This window comes from Pleurodeles waltl, chromosome 4_1, assembly GCF_031143425.1.
Source record: "Pleurodeles waltl isolate 20211129_DDA chromosome 4_1, aPleWal1.hap1.20221129, whole genome shotgun sequence".
NCBI lineage: Eukaryota > Metazoa > Chordata > Amphibia > Caudata > Salamandridae > Pleurodeles > Pleurodeles waltl.
This window is the reverse complement of record NC_090442.1, coordinates 242,101,981-242,119,087: the sequence shown is the minus strand read 5'-3', so window position 1 is coordinate 242,119,087 and position 17,107 is coordinate 242,101,981. Positions and strand designations below refer to the sequence as shown.

The 17,107-nt window shown below is 42.1% G+C and overlaps 1 protein-coding gene across 6 annotated transcripts in view; it reads right to left on the bottom strand.

Moving 5' to 3' along the window:
* Positions 1 to 17,107, bottom strand: part of DNM1L (dynamin 1 like) — a 473,848-nt gene that overhangs the window by 158,702 nt on the left and 298,039 nt on the right. For all 6 annotated transcript variants that reach the window (XM_069228228.1, XM_069228229.1, XM_069228230.1 and 3 more), the window contains 2 exons: positions 16,058 to 16,178; positions 3,232 to 3,387 (listed from right to left, as the gene is read on the bottom strand). In XM_069228228.1, coding sequence (XP_069084329.1) covers positions 3,232 to 3,387; positions 16,058 to 16,178 — 277 coding nt within the window. The remainder of the gene's footprint in view (positions 1 to 3,231; positions 3,388 to 16,057; positions 16,179 to 17,107) is intronic.

Sequence of the window (17,107 nt, the reverse complement as noted above, 5' to 3'; positions counted from 1 at the left end):
ACCAGAGCAGTCAGGGAGGGCAAGTAAGAGGCATGAGGCAGCCAGTGGGTCACAGACCATAACATGCAATGCCACCGTGAAGGGGAGGAAGTCTGGCATGCTGATTGCCCTGGAAATGGGTAGAAAAGCAGATCACGTAAGGGGGTTGAGTGTCAAAATTGTGTTTGTACCCAGTCACCAGGAGAGCTAGTGGGGCCAAGGGTCAAACCATTCAATGATGGGACTCCTACAACTCTCCTGAAAAGTGGCGAAGAGCCACACCAGCATTAGAGCCACAGAAACAGAAAGGTAGGTCACAGTGGCAGAAGGAATACTAGACAGCAGCAGCTCTTGCTATCATTTTTAGTTTATAATGTAAGTTGGAAGATTCATAGCTGAACACATACTGTACTTGTAAGATTTTTCAGAACATCTTAAGGCAGGTATCCACCTAAAAGACAGCCACTCTACAAAGCGAATATCTACAGGGAGTGCAGAATTATTAGGCAAATGAGTATTTTGACCACATCATCCTCTTTATGCATGTTGTCTTATTCCAAGCTGTATAGGCTCGAAAGCCTACTACCAATTAAGCATATTAGGTGATGTGCATCTCTGTAATGAGAAGGGGTGTGGTCTAATGACATCAACACCCTATATCAGGTGTGCATAATTATTATGCAACTTCCTTTCCTTTGGCAAAATGGGTCAAAAGAAGGACTTGACAGGCTCAGAAAAGTCAAAAATAGTGAGATATCTTGCAGAGGGATGCAGCACTCTTAAAATTGCAAAGCTTCTGAAGCGTGATCATCGAACAATCAAGCGTTTCATTCAAAATAGTCAACAGGGTCGCAAGAAGCGTGTGGAAAAACCAAGGCGCAAAATTACTGCCCATGAACTGAGAAAAGTCAAGCGTGCAGCTGCCACGATGCCACTTGCCACCAGTTTGGCCATATTTCAGAGCTGCAACATCACTGGAGTGCCCAAAAGCACAAGGTGTGCAATACTCAGAGACATGGCCAAGGTAAGAAAGGCTGAAAGACGACCACCACTGAACAAGACACACAAGCTGAAACGTCAAGACTGGGCCAAGAAATATCTCAAGACTGATTTTTCTAAGGTTTTATGGACTGATGAAATGAGAGTGAGTCTTGATGGGCCAGATGGATGGGCCCGTGGCTGGATTGGTAAAGGGCAGAGAGCTCCAGTCCGACTCAGACGCCAGCAAGGTGGAGGTGGAGGTGGAGTACTGGTTTGGGCTGGTATCATCAAAGATGAGCTTGTGGGGCCTTTTCGGGTTGAGGATGGAGTCAAGCTCAACTCCCAGTTCTACTGCCAGTTCCTGGAAGACACCTTCTTCAAGCAGTGGTACAGGAAGAAGTCTGCATCCTTCAAGAAAACCATGATTTTCATGCAGGACAATGCTCCATCACACGCGTCCAAGTACTCCACAGCGTGGCTGGCAAGAAAGGGTATAAAAGAAGGAAATCTAATGGCATGGCCTCCTTGTTCACCTGATCTGAACCCCATTGAGTACCTGTGGTCCATCATCAAATGTGAGATTTACAAGGAGGGAAAACAGTACACCTCTCTGAACAGTGTCTGGGAGGCTGTGGTTGCTGCTGCACGCAATGTTGATGGTGAACAGATCAAAACACTGACAGAATCCATGGATGGCAGGCTTTTGAGTGTCCTTGCAAAGAAAGGTGGCTATATTGGTCACTGATTTGTTTTTGTTTTGTTTTTGAATGTCAGAAATGTATATTGGTGAATGTTGAGATGTTATATTGGTTTCACTGGTAATAATAAATAATTGAAATGGGTATATATTTGTTTTTTGTTAAGTTGCCTAATAATTATGCACAGTAATAGTCACCTGCACACACAGATATCCCCCTAACATAGCTAAAACTAAAAACAAACTAAAAACTACTTCCAAAAATATTCAGCTTTGATATTAATGAGTTTTTTGGGTTCATTGAGAGCATGGTTGTTGTTCAATAATAAAATTAATCCTCAAAAATACAACCTGCCTAATAATTCTGCACTCCCTGTATTTATCAAGACTGTGAATGTAAACCATGGTCTTAAATTAAAAATAAATATGTAGAATGAAGCTTTATATTTACTGTATTCTTAACTGTGACCTACTTTTAGTATCAAGCTTCAGCATTTTTTCAACTTTGCCCTACAATATTACATTAAACAACTGAAACAACGTGACAAACAAAGTAGTTATGCGGTGCCTAGAAAAAAAGGTTCTGTCCAAAATACACAATAGGAACGACTGGATCAACTCCTTTACTCTGTTGTGTTGTCTGAAGAAAATTTTGAAACCATCTTAGGTTCAAGGTTTCAATGCAACTGAATATATTTTTATACTCTGATATTAACTGCAGCTATGCGACAGGGAAGATATAAAGTTAAGGTTTAGTAATTAACATGAAACGCCAGATACAGGACACTTCAGCAACGTACGTCCTCCACAGTAACAAGACTGTCTTCACAATACAAGTCATGGTGCTTGTCACTTTCTCAGACAGGTCAAGGACGACAATAAAAGATGCAGGTCCACTAGCATTCATCATAACATTACAGAAATAAACAAGAGAAGGCTTTAGCACCCAGAAGAAGGTCAAACTAAAAGTGGTAGATGTTCTCATCGGGATTTATTTGCTTGAGCAGATTGGCTTTGGAAGAAATGATAAATTCCGAAAATGTAATGATATGAGCAAGTATTTCCACTGGCACATAATCAGCACGCCAATGGTTTAAAATGTAATTTCCCATGAATGGGCTACCCTTCACATGCTAGACGTTTGGATTAAAAAATATATATATATATATATATATATATATATATATATATATATATAAAAATAAACACACACAAAAAAAAAAAATTATCACAAAATTTGATGATAGTTCCTGACCCAAACTCTTGGCGAATCCTCCAAAGTGTAAAACATAACTTGTGTAAGAGGCTCCTAAAACATACTAAAGTCCTTGACTCAGGAAGGCTGTGTAAAAATTTTTTTAAAAAAGGACTGAAAATAGCTTGTGACATTTATAAATTGTGTGGTAGTGAAAGTCGTTTTAACGTTATGAGGACTAAATAACATGTCTATGAAAGACAACCCAAGACCTAATGGATAGCATTTACCAACAAGAGATCCTAAAGTGCACTTTAAATAATAACTGGTGAAGAAAGAAAAAATAAAGTATCAGTGATTATCTAGTTTTGCCAGCTACCTGTGTGCTGTAATTGCTGCAGTGTTGTATTATTCTCTGCATCTCCTCATGTACCAACTCCACACAGCGTAAGCTGGGCTCCTCCAAACGTTTGACTTGCCTCTTCACCAGAAGCTCAAAGGAAATTTCAGGCACAAACAAGGCTGGTCGAGGACCCTAAACAGACAGGAGAGAATCAACGTGAATGTAGAGGCATGCAATAATAGCAATTATGATTGGCTATAGACAAACCAAAATCCAAGCACAGCACCACACTTCCACACTGCTGTTTGGAGGCTTGTGTCAAGTCTTATTATTGGTAGAGTTAGGGTATATGAGCCACAGACACCTGCTAGTAAATGGGCCTCGTTAATTCAGTTCATAACTCTGTTTTCAGTGTTTATTTTTTGTGGATTTCAGTGGTGTTTTCATTGGGTTTTTGCAAACATTTTGAATACAGTGCTGGTCATTATTTGTTTTGTTGTCTAACCCGCAAAACAGTTTTTTTCAGTGTTTGCAGAAGATTTGTTTTGCAGTGATCGTTATAAAGCACATATCAAATTTGAATGAGAACTAACAGGGTATGCAGTGTCTTCCTATTTGCAGTGTGACCAATGTTAAACTTTTTTTAAGCATATAAAGTCTTGTATTTCACTCTCACCCATACTCACATGTAAGTACTTCTCTCACATCTCATTAACTCTATATCTCACTCTGTCAGAGCTCTTTGAGGTTTCAGAGCTAATAATGGATTGAAAAAAGTAAGATTACTATATTCAAATGTTTTTATTAACTTTAGGACACAATTGGGGGTCATTCACCTACTTCGTACTAAATATTATGACATTGTAAATGGAGCCAACCCGGCTAACAGCATAAGAACTTAAGAAACCATTAGGCATGCGCGCCACTTCTTTTCCGCACTCTTTCTGACTACATTAAGGTAGTGCTGCTGCTGTGTGGATGTTCAGAGCTGCCAAGTGTCCATATGGCAAATGTTTAAGTCAGTCCTGACCCTTCAACAAGCACCACATTTTATACCAAGACTTGAAATGAAGAAGTAAAGCACCATTGGGGAAAAAGGCAGGACTCTGCTGAAGATATTGCACATAGCATTGGGACGCCATGAAGCTAAGAATTGTGTTGGTATGTGGAAAGTCTTGTGTCATCTTTTCACCACTATCCCATGCACATGGCGACAGCACTCCTTTCACCGGGACCTGTCACTACGCCTTGCACTGAATGGGTAAGGCTTTAGGCGTTTTGGCATGTGACCAGCTATCAATAATGGACTTGTTAAAAAAGCAGCAAATGTAACAAGGAGTTTTACCCATTCTGTGTTTGGGGGTAAATGTGATAATACGTACTGGCCAAGAACCCTAAGAGCCAGACAGTTCACCAATTAGTGAAAGAACTAAACACTGGCAAATGATCAAATAGGATTTAAATATTTCAAGATCCTCTACAGTGTATGAAATAATTAGATGAGACCTCAAATATGCGCCTAAACCCTGCACTTTTAATCCAAGCATACAAAACTGGAGCAAAAAAAAGGAAGAAGAAACAAGAATTTAGTGACATCCCTAAACAACGAAACTCAAGCAGAATAATCTTAGACCTGTCTTTCTTGCAGCTACCTTGCATAACAAAAGTACACTATGTTCGCCCCTTCAGAAATAAATAAAATGACTATTTTTAAGGCATTTTAGTTTATGGCTGTACAGATTGCTAGTTCCATTTTGGTGGGGTTGATTGCCTACATATATCACAAACATCTTTCAACTTCCAGTAAACCCACAGACAAGTTGTGGATTTGATCTCCATTATTTTATTAGGTCGAATGATCTCTTTGGATCACAAGAGGGCAAAAACCTGTAAAGGAATTTGTGCATACAACTGGACAAATACACATTACTAAGGCTGGTCTAGTATACTTCAACAAGAAATAACAAGCATTTGCAATACAATAGGTCTTGCATATTTCGAACAAGTTAATTTTCATCTTTTGACAACAGGGCCCACAAGAAAAAACAAAAGAAAACATGACAAGAAACTGAGAAAAGACGACTTGGCAAAATAAAATAAAGTTAGCTTTAAAAAATAAAATTTTGCAATTTTGTGCCTGCTGGGCACGTTTTTGCCAGTCACATGCCTTCTGTCTGCGGGGTACTCGAAGTTAAAAACAACAATTAGTACCTCGATCACATCGGGATCAGCGGATGGGCACTAATCAAGTTGAATTAATTAGTGCTTGATCCCTGCTCCACATAGAGAAACGGAAGTGATGCCAGGCATGCATTGAAAAATTATAAAGCTGTAAAGAAGAGTCCAACGCAAACCAACAAATTGTGAGTGACAGGCAGGCTCAAAGCCCTGTACTGATCATAACAGTCTCACAAGCGAGACGCATGCACTAGTGCTTGCACTCGCAGACAACCCTAAAAGCCTTAGTCCTCTAATCTAGACTTGCGTGTTTCTCCCCTCAGAAGGATGCACCTCTTGTTTCTTTGCTTTTAGAGTTGCAGCTAAATAATCAATTACTTGTACTGCAGACGATGTTTTTTTAAATTGATGTACAACTCCAGGAGTTTTAACAGATTGGTTGTTGCACTTAAATCCAATTGTGTCCCATTTGTTCCTTGATCAACCAGTCATCCAAATAAGGGTAAAATGTAGATTCTTTTCTTTCTGAGGTTTGCAGTGACTTCTGCCTTTGGAAAAGGTCCTTGGAGATTATTTCAATTCACACAATAGAGATTTGAACTGATAATGGGGCTTGCTTTGGAGAAAGGAAATACAAGGAAGGAGAGCAGAGCAATGTAGAATGGCCACAAATCACAAAGGCTGGAAAAACAGAGAGAAAGTAGCTTTCTGTATCCCAATAGAAATACTTTGTTTACTTTGTCAGACAGCCAGCCTAAGCTAGTCTGAGGGCTGCAATCGATACTGAAAACTTTGGACAGTAATGCTTAAAAAAGGAGAAAAGTAAAACATAAAAAAGAAAGCCTGACTGCTAGCATCAACCTGCTTTTTTGTGAAACTAATGCAAAAAAACAAGTCTGTAGTAGAGTGCTTTCCTACCTTCCCCATGACACAGGTCTATCTACATCAGGGGGAGTCTGTCAAATCGGGGGGACTTTAAGTTTAGCCATTTGAAAGTTTAAATGAAAGCCCGACAGTCTAGAACAATGAATGACAGAGAGGTGTTGTTCATGTGTGCTTAACTGCTAGTGGATATAGCTACATGGATTTCCCCTTTGAGAAGCCGCTCATTCGAATGTAATGCACATTATTTTGTCCTGTTTCCATCCCCGTAATCATTCCTCAACTTACCAGAGGTGCTCAGAGGTAACCAGTGAAGTCAGCACTGCCCTAGAAATCTGACTCTAGGTTTCACTACTGACAATCATGTAGTTTTTCTCTGCTCAAGTAGTCTGCTGTTGCACAATCTCTTACATATTCTTGGTCTGTTTCCAAGCTCTTGTTTCTGAATAAGAATGACATGAAAGGATTTCATCAAGGCTATTCTAAAAGGTAGGCACGCAGCCTCCTCTGCAATGGTAAGCTTTTCCAGCTTTAATTCACAATCAATTATCATACGTGTCTCAAGGATTTCAACGACAGGCTGAAGGGCAAGGCAATTTCAGCAAGATGAGTTTGATGGAGACTATTTATGTAGGTATGCAGACTTAAATAGCAAATACCTAACAACAACGCAAAGAAGCACTATACATAAATGAAGTGAGAATACAATTAGCAATAGATGATGTAGTGGAGATGAGGGGGTTAAAAGAAATGGAGTGAGTGAGGTTATGCAGGGGTAGGCAGGCTACAGATCAAGCAGTAGCAGGTGGATAATTGGAAGACAACTAGAGGGTAGGTACTGTGGTAGTGAAAGTGAACAGAGCTCCACACCCTTGGAGCAAAGTAGGAGAATGTCTTGCATCTGGCATTTTTATATGTGGAGATTTTTGGCTGGGCCAATATGCACCATCTTGCAAACAGCTCAAGCCGTCTTGAACTTATCACAAGGTATGGTGGGGGCTGAGGTTGTTCAGTGACTTTAGATGATGCAGCAGGACCTGGTGGTGATGTGGAAAGATGGAGAAAGCTATTGTGGTTCTGAAAGCTAGAGCTATCTGGTCGAATTTCCAAAGATCTTTGCTGAGATGGGCAACAGCATGGCAGGCACTCTTCAGGTGGCTCTTGGGGAGTTGACAAATAGAGCCACCATTAAAAGGGAGTTAGGACCAGCTCCTGGTCAAACCTTCAGAAGTCATCATCTATTAAGAACAGCTTACCTCTGCAGTGGAGGATCTCTTAATGCCAGGGTGTCATGGTCTTCTGTAAGATGTGCGCCCTGATTCCAAGAGGAAATAGCAAGTTTTGAAGACAACCGGGAAGGAGAAGACCACCAAGATATTTCTTAATCTTATCAGGCATCAAAAAAGAACCGGAAGACCTCCTTGTGTGCTCCATCATACAAACAACATATCCGTGAATTGGCCTTTTATTCCTATGCATCAGAAGAAGTATGCAGACATGGGAAAGACACCCCCATTTCAACTGATTGCTTGAAGCACACCAGAAGCTAGAATCCTTCACTTCAACTATTTCCATCAACTAATGTGTTAACTATGTCTTTAATTGTGATCTCTTATTCTTTTCTCTACTTACCAACAACTACCATTTGATTAGAAATCCTATGTGCTTTTCCAAGACATTTTGTTTTAATTAATATATTTCTACTACAATTAGTTTGTCTGTATCTTTCATTATACATTTTTCACTGAGTTAATAATACAACAATTTTACTTTGGTGTTGCAGAAGACATAATAATCTTTTTTCGGACTAATGTTTTTTGGAGAAGTGGGGGAAATCTTTTCTGAACACCAAGAAGACAAATTCTTAATCATTTCCAGCATTTAAAGCATAAGATATCTTGCATTCCAAGCACATTATGAAGTAATCTCTTTTAAAAGTCAGACCTACAACTATGTTGATACCTTACTTGATCCTGACCAGTCCTTTGAAAGGAAATTATGTATATGCTACTGCAACTGCTTCATCATTAAAGAAACTGAAGATTGTCTAAAACTGCATTGGGCTCAAAATTGTGAATGACCAAATCGCATTGATTCAGCTACTGTAGAGATATAAAATAGTGTAGAGCTTAACATGTAAATATTTGACTACCATTTCAAAATTACAGTTAGAGATAAAATACATCTACTAACATTAATCGACTTGACAGATTTCCTGGTGACCAACAATGACTAATGTGAACAACCAACCTTGAAGCAGAATTCTACACTTCACAGTTGTATATTCCCCATCTGTTACCTGCTGCTTTAATGATATTAAGCTAAGTATCGATGTATGTTGTGTGCTATAGAGGTGATCCTCAGGGAAGGAGCAAGAAACCTTGGGACCACATGGTGCAGAGGTAACAACTGATCTAGTACCTACAGAACTCAAGTGGTTTAAAGGGTTATTTTTCAAATTAAATGCAAAAACAAGATATTTGTACTTGAACTATTTTAGGTATGATTTGACCCCTATCTATGTGGTGCATCCAGTTTTTAAGCTGTCAGCTAAACTTTGTGGAACTCTTGTATCACTTAACATCAGAATTACTTTGATCAAATATATCGTTCTTACATTTTCTATGACCACTTACTTGTCCAAACCAATGTCTCCATTTGACTTTCTGCTATGACAGGCAGTGCTAAGGAGGGGCACTGAGCTTGTGTTTCTTTCTCCAGTTGTGCCCATGTCAGACAAAATTTACAGACTTTACCATATAACTGAAGGTTAGTTTCCACAAATTTAAAAAGCCTTTCTTCTTTAGCAGTTATGAGGCTAGGACCAGTGAGGGTTTGCTTTCGCTATGGATGGCTGGTCTCCCATTTCAGTTGTCACTAAAGGTGTACTTGTTTGAAGAACAACTTTCTTCTAAAATCCTTGTTGTGAACTTTCTAATTCCAATTCCATCAGTCAGTAGACCAGTTCATTGAAAATTAACTTACTCAGGGCAAGGAAGCAGGACCCAAGGACGCTACTCGCTTGTATATGAGGGTGTGGTCGCAGTGGTGAACGGTCTGAGAGTTGGTCTCCCCACCAGCCACCAGACCGATTTTCAGAGGTCCTTTCACCGGCCTTTAAGGCCCTCAGCGGTTTGCAGCGGGTGACCAGGAGTGGAGCAGGAGCGCGGAGGGAGAGACTGCGGCCCCACCGATTTTCAGCGGCCTGCAAGGCCCTTACCGGTTGGCAGCAGCACACTGCGGGCGAGTGGAGCGTGTAGCCTGCCAAAGAAGCTTGCAGGAGACACCACTTGTCCATGCCATCCCACCCACCCTTTGCCGCAGCCCTTCCCTCGCCCCTGAGACTTCAAGGAGAGCAGGTGAGGATACAAGGAGGGGGACTGAGCCTAGCCAAGCGCGTCTGACACCACTCGCCATAATTTGTCATTAAATGGAGCAGACTCCTTCTGCTTCCTCTGACATTCAATTACACAAACCGGGGCAACACCTACCAAGACTATTGGGTCCAGCAGTACACTGACGAGAGCAGGGCAAGACTAGGGAAGAGTGTGGTGGCTTTAGGCAACCGCTGCCAAGAGTGTGCCCCAGAGCCCTGCAGAAGCAGCACGGCTAGTGCTGGGTGTAGCTTACAGGGGTCTGGCAAGCCGCACTCCAACCCTACAGTCCTCTGAGCCCTTGCTCAGTTCTTGCAACCACCACTTAGTCTGCCTCAAAGATCCAAAGCCCACCGCTCTTTGTCGTCGCTCCTTTCGCCCATTCTTGCTCATCTTTGTGATACGGATAACTGCAACACCGCCTCCACTGCCCTCAAATGCCCCTCCACCCATGGGCGCCTGCCCCTAGCCTCAAGACCATCACAAGCAGTGCCAAAAACATGCAAAGCTGCAGTAAACAGTGCAAGGAAGCACGCAGCTCCATCAAAAAGACAAAGTATACATCCACTCTCCTGGAAAATATTCTGTTAATTATCTTTTTCCCGCCAATTCAATCTAGTGGCAAGGCACCCCTCTGCTAGATGGCCCTTCAGCTTAGCATCACTGATAACGTCTTCAAAACCAAAAGAAGGGCCTACGACAAGCAGCCAGCCGCTGGAGAGATCATGTTCGCATCTTGTATTGGTACTAACAGGGCCACTGACCCTTATGCAGGACTCCTATGCCGTTGTGGATGGCAGACAGACTGGCTGCATCAAAGGCAATTATAATGACTGCTTTGCAGCCCAGCAATACTTGTCTCATAATCTTATCCAGATGGGCTTCCTAAGCACCCAGCAAAGAGCTGCCTCCTCGGTACCCCAAATGGATGAAGAGTAATTTGCTCAACGCAACTCTATCTGCTACAATAAACGCCCTCACCTGGCAGTCAGACAAACTTGAGATGCAATTGGACCTCATACCACGCCCTAGCCACATCCATCAATAAGATGGAGGCAAAGCTTACAGCACTGAACAAAGAGGGTTCTGCATCAGCACCAATGCATTCAGCACAGATTCAGCTTCATGTGCCTGTCTTCCAATTATGGCCAAACTATCCATCCTGCAAGAAGTATTGACAGTCCTACAAAGCCCAGGTACTGTTAGGCTGCCTGTGTCTGAACCAACGTGGTCCAAACTTCCAAATCAGACCTCAGAGGCCACACTCAGCCCTACAATAACCCAGGATGATCGAGCACCTCTAATACTAACTGCACAAATTGTCTTTTAAACCCAGCCGGACAAACCGCTTAATATGCCTAAAACTAGAGTGAATGTTCACACAGAGCCTTACATTATATTACAACAACCTCCTGCGCTGTCCCTATATGAGAAGGAGAGAAAGACAGATGCCTCCACCGCCAACGCAAGTAATGCAGACTCACACTGGTCAAAGGCGCTATCAAAGAGCCAAAAAGAGGTTAAAAAAGGCAAAAAGCAAAGCAGGAGAGGAACAACTGCAAGTTCAGCAAATTAGGAAACAGTGGAGCTCCCTAATGGAATAAGTAGATATTGTATATTTAAGAGCAGGACGACTGACAAAATGCTACCGGAAAATCAGAAGTCGCCTCAACCTTTAGCCCACCAGACCACTCAGAGCTCTTTTGGAAGTCAGCCCCTGGCCCATGCCAGTGTATATAATAACAGCAACTAATGCATGAAGTTCAATGAGTCGCCTGATCACTTGACCTCAGCAAGAGCTGCTGCGGATCCAAATCTTTTGCCTCTGCCATTTCAGCCCCGGCCCGGGCTGCTGTCTTGCCTCAAGAATTCCAAACAACAGCCGCCCCGCACCCAGTGTGCCACGCCCGGATATCACAGCTGGGTCTATGTGGGAAAAATCAAAAGTCACTGACATAAATAATCCGGAAGGAATGAATGCTCGGAAAAGCAACATAGCCTCTGCTAAGTTGGCATTCATACCCCAATATTGCTCAGAAGGCAAGCATGACATTCTGAAATTGCTCAAATCTGTTATGGCCATTTAAGGCATTCCTAGAGGTGATTAATATAAATTCCGATGACATCCTGAGACTAGCATTCAAGGTGCTAACGGAGTATAGCAAACACCACGGATCAGCAATACTGACTTTAAGCACCCCGGCATTGGTCGACTGGGAATTAGAAAATAAGCAGACCCTGGAGGAATGAGGTATAACGGTGGTCATGATTGGTCCGCCTAAATATTCTCTCCCCCTCAAAAAGCCTGCACCCACAGCCTTATAAAAGGGGTGGGGCACCTCAAACCACCTGGGTCTAACAATTTGCATCAGAAAGATGTCTTTTGACTCTGGAAATGAAAATAACAACAAATTTGACATGAAGGCCCGCTACTTCTTACAGTAAAACTCAGATACATTCTTAGCAATGACAACCAGGAGTGGGAAACAAAACGTGAGCTGTTAACTGTCTCTTGGATTGTGACGGGTTTGACGAGACTTCTGAAACAGGCTGCATTTCACCAGTTTTTGAGGGATACTAACATTGTCTGTCTCCAAGAAACTTGGTTAACTACCCCCCTCTGGTAATTCCCGTATTTCATTAAATGCACCAACCTGCAATAAAAAGAAATATTTCTGGGCGGTCTTCTGGTGGCCTCTCACTATATTTAAACATTGGCTTGGACTTCAAAGTTTGTAAAGTCTCTGGGCAAGACCCAATGCTGCAAGCGATCACGCTGGAAACCTCAACATCAAAAGGCCATATGCTAAAATCCTTAATAGTTAACCTCTACTTTAACTCTTTCGGCCAATGGAGGGCTGAAAGGATGTCGCAATTAGCAGAAACGCTAGATGTCGATGTTTGTGACCACGCCAGTTACAATATCACTGTCTGCAGGGATTTTACTCTTCAACATTTAGGAACAAGGGCAGATGTCCACCAGCCTCATGCCTATTATCCCAGCAGCTTAAAAATCGGTTTAGCAAACACGGCCTCTTCTCTATCCAGCACACTCTCAAAAAGAGCTCTCCAGCAGAGACTTATTTAAAATCTTATCAGGGCAAAAGCACGCTGGATTATATCTTTGTGTGAGATGAAGTTATTAAACACCTGGTAAACTTTGAAATTCTACAAATGGATGCCAGCGACTATCTCCCTCTCTGAGTAAAACTGGAGACGAAGCCAACCCACCTCGAAATCCAAAAGACAACGGGTACCTCTATGGGAGACGAAGACTTACTGGCAATTAGGCGAATAAAATGGGGACCAATTGCTTCCAAGAGATGTAACATCTGGAAGACTTCGAATGGCCCTGCCATACTGTCCATGACAGGTGAAATACTTCAGAGCAACTGGCCAGAAATCATTGAGGACCTGCTACAGCATGTAGGCCCTTACAACCCCCCCCCCCCCAACTATGGACCCCCGTAAAAGGCCTCCCCAGCTCCCCATAATGGAAAGTAAGCGGAGACTTCGCAGACTGCAGTCGCTATGTGGCAAAACAAGGAATCCTTCAACAAAGCCGGAGCTAGCTTCAAAGTTCCAGGCTTATGCCAAGCAGCATAAGCAACTGATCTGGTCCTTAAAACGTAAACAAGTGGAGAGAGAGAGCCTCCATATATACTCCCTGTTAAGCAAACACAACCATGAAGATTTGTGGAGATATATTAAAAACAAGATGAGCCAGGGAGGGCCACAAACCAATGTGATAAATGAAGATTCCTGGATAAAACATGTAAATAAATTATATGCAACTGATCCATCCCCCTTGGAGCAAGCGTGGATCAAAGCTCGTACTTATGATATTCACTCGGATCTTGGCCCCTCACCGGGCGAAATCTCCACCTTCTTGCGCAGCATGAGGGTGTTGGGGCTCCTGGTCCTAACTGTATTCCAGCACAAGTCTTAAAGGGAGACATGGAGCTTTGGTCATCAATTCTCTCTGCACTCTATTGCTCTTGTTTAGAGTCCCAGAGGGTACCAGGTAGATGGAGGGGCTCCACACTACATCTAATCTGTCAAAAGGGAACAGGCAGGATCCTGCTAACTATTGACTCACTGCTCTTTTGGACATCGAAGCCAAGGGCTTTGCCCTAGTCCTCTTAAAAGAGATGGACAGCTGGGCGGAAGCTACAGGGATTGTCCCCTTTTGTCAAACCAGTTTTAGGGTGAATTCCGCAACCACAGATAACATCATTGCCCTTTCCTTTTTAATACACCAGGCAGCCACTAAGAAGTCACCTCCTCTCTACGCCTGCTTTGTGGATTACTCCGCCCCCTTTGGTGCAGTGGACAGGAGCCTTTTATGGAGGAAGCTCCAAGGCTGGGGAATTCCAAATAAGTTAAGGGCAATAATCCTACTTTATACATCTACTTGGGTAAGGGTCAAGCTGTCAAGCTCTGCCATCAGCATGGAGATCCCTACCACCAATGGGCTAAAACAAGGGTGCGTGTTAGCATCTCTTATAGTTAACCTCTACACAGCAGACATGTCCTTGGCCTTAAGACATGCTAACCTGATTCCACCAAAAATCGAAAATCTTAAATCACCCTCCTACAATATGCAGACGATATTGTGCTGCTGGATCACTCAAGAACTGGGATCCAAAAAGCACTAACCGCCCTTCATGATTACAATATGGAAAATACAATGAAGGTGAATGCTTCGAAGACCAAAGTAAATCTTTGGAGGGCCACGTAAATATCAGAATGCCCGAATATGGGTCCGCTCACTATCAACAGAACAGACTCATACAACTATCTGGGTGTGTGGCTATCCATGAAGGGAAATCCAAAGGTCCATCTGCATCATCTTAAATTGAAGGCTGAATTCATAATAACCAGAACTTAAAGAAAGTCCCACCCCAAGGTTGATTCTCCAAGTTCACCGAGCCTCTCTTCTCCCAGCTTTAAATTATGACCATGAAGCCTTTCCAGGTCAGTTTATCATTCTGGTGGAAAAGCTCCAAGTCAAAGCATACAAAAGAGTGTTCAAGCTACCGCAACACATAAGGGGCTGCCTGATCAGGCTAGCATTTGGATTAGAAGGCCAGAACTGGGCTCACATGGGTGACTACCTGAAATACTACCACAGGATTATTATGGCCCCTCCAAACACTCTGAAATCAGCTCTCCGCCCTATTTTTAATGCAAAAATTAAACCCTGGTTACAATATTTAACCACAGCTCCAGCCTCCCTTCAAAAAGACCAAGCAGAATTAATGAAATTGGAGCATTCGTGTATCACAATCAAGTCTGTACCGAAAAGACAGATAAAAACGCTTTCCCAGGCAACTGACCTGGAACAATTGAGCAGTACTTCTGTACAAAAGGTGGCAGCAGTATCTTATATGAATAGCTTACAACTCGTTACCTCAACCATACTTGGCCTGTACAATTAGGAAAGTCTGTGTGACACAGATCCTGTCTGCCAGGCTGCTAGCCCTTAAGACAAAGGAGATGAGCCCAAAAGGACACTCCCTCTCATATAGTAAATTGCAGACTCTGTGGATACAAATCTGAGTCAATTAACCATCTGTTATGCTGATGCATGATGAATGCACATTGCACGTTATCAAAAAACCCTCTTTCTTCGCTACGGCATAAGATCCTGCAATGAGGCAGGATCACTAGTGTTCACCTTAAGGGAGACATCTGAACTGGCCAAATTTGTGAAGTTTGTCTCCCAGCTACAAAAGAAGCTGAATGAGTGCACTGTGTCTACCCAGACTCCCTTGACCTAAAACAGATGAATAAGCTAAAGGTTCCGACTATGAAATGTTTTGTTTTCGATTATTTTTACAGCCAAAAGGAGCTTGGACATGATGGCTCTTGTCTTTTCATTAAAAACGAAATATGCTATAATCGCACTTTGCACTCAATTGCACAAAACTGAGATATCACTTTTGTTTTTTTTAAAACACGTTTTTCTTTTGATTTTAAATCAGTGACTGTATATGCAAAGGTTTTAATTAATCATGCATAATAAATTTATCTAGCTATCTTACTCACGTAAGCTTTGCGCTTATTTTGGTACACTCTGAATTGCAAGATTGCCATTTCATTCACCACTGGTGGAGGGGGTCTCAGATGCTGTGCCAGGACTGGGCAAAGTTCTTCTGCCAGAGGTCAGCAGCACCTCAGCCAACTTGTTGCTTAAATACAACCTTAATAAGAATCAGGTGATGATTTCACTGTTCGAAATTCCAGAAAATATTAAAATAGTCATCGTTTCTTAACTATGCCATGAGAATTAAAGTTTACAATATGAACCTGCAAGCACTTTGCTCTAAATTATAAAGTTAATTTGTTTTGGAACCGGTACTTTAAATGCAACACAGCAGAACAACCAACAGCTGAACAGAATGCAATCACCATTTAATACTCACAGTGGCATTTCTGATAGCAGTAAGGACATCAATTGTGGTTAGTCCACCCAAAGGGTCGACAGATTCCAATGTTCGCCCAAAGGTCTCATGGAAAATATAGCAGATTCGAGCTCCGCCACATCTGAAAAGTGGAAAACAATACATTTCTTAGTACCCTTTCAGTACTGTCAGCTTTGTAATATTGAAGTGAGTAATAATACAGTGAGGATACAATGCATCATGCGATGGTAGGGGAAAGCAGATGGGGGGGGGGGTCTACCAGCAATGACAGATTGGCAGTGGTATACAAGGTAGGGCATATTGCAGTTCAAGCAGCAGGCAAAGAAGAGAAAAATCAACAGGGAGTTGTATAATAGGAAGAAAATGGAGTCCCACCCTTGGACCAAAGCATCTCACATGGCTCCAGAAATGATGGGGAAAAAGTGCAGCCCAGGACTATACATGTGAATGCACCACCATGACATGGAGAAGTCATTAAATTAGTTATTAACAAACATTCAACCTTCAGTATTGTAATGGATTATCCATATTCTGGGTTGCAAGATCACTGGGAGTTATCCATGATAACAGATTTACTCTCCACTGCCAAACCAATCGCACAGCAAAGACCGCAAGCTTCTACACAGACTGCTAAGGGGTATCGGACACTTTATTCCTGAGAATAATCTGCCTTTTTCAAGCCCTTATTCTCTCTATAACTGGTTATAACAACTCACTAATTACAGGAATACCAAGAGTCTATCCAGCGGCACCTCCCCCCGCTTTCCCTCCAAACTGATAAGTTGTACTATTTGTGGCAGTTTTGTCTCCAAATGAACAAAATTTGATCAAATACCTTGAGTGCTTTTACTGTTTGAATACAATGCTGTCAGATAACCTTTATAGCTGCACTATATAAAAGGGCTTATAAATAAATATAAACACCTAGTTACATACACAGTATTAAATGTACAAGGTTAGCTATCAGAGTGGGTCTAAATGTCTGATCGGAAAACTTAAGTAGCTCATTGGCTGTGCTTGGTTTTCACTGGAGACTGCGAAGAATTAGGT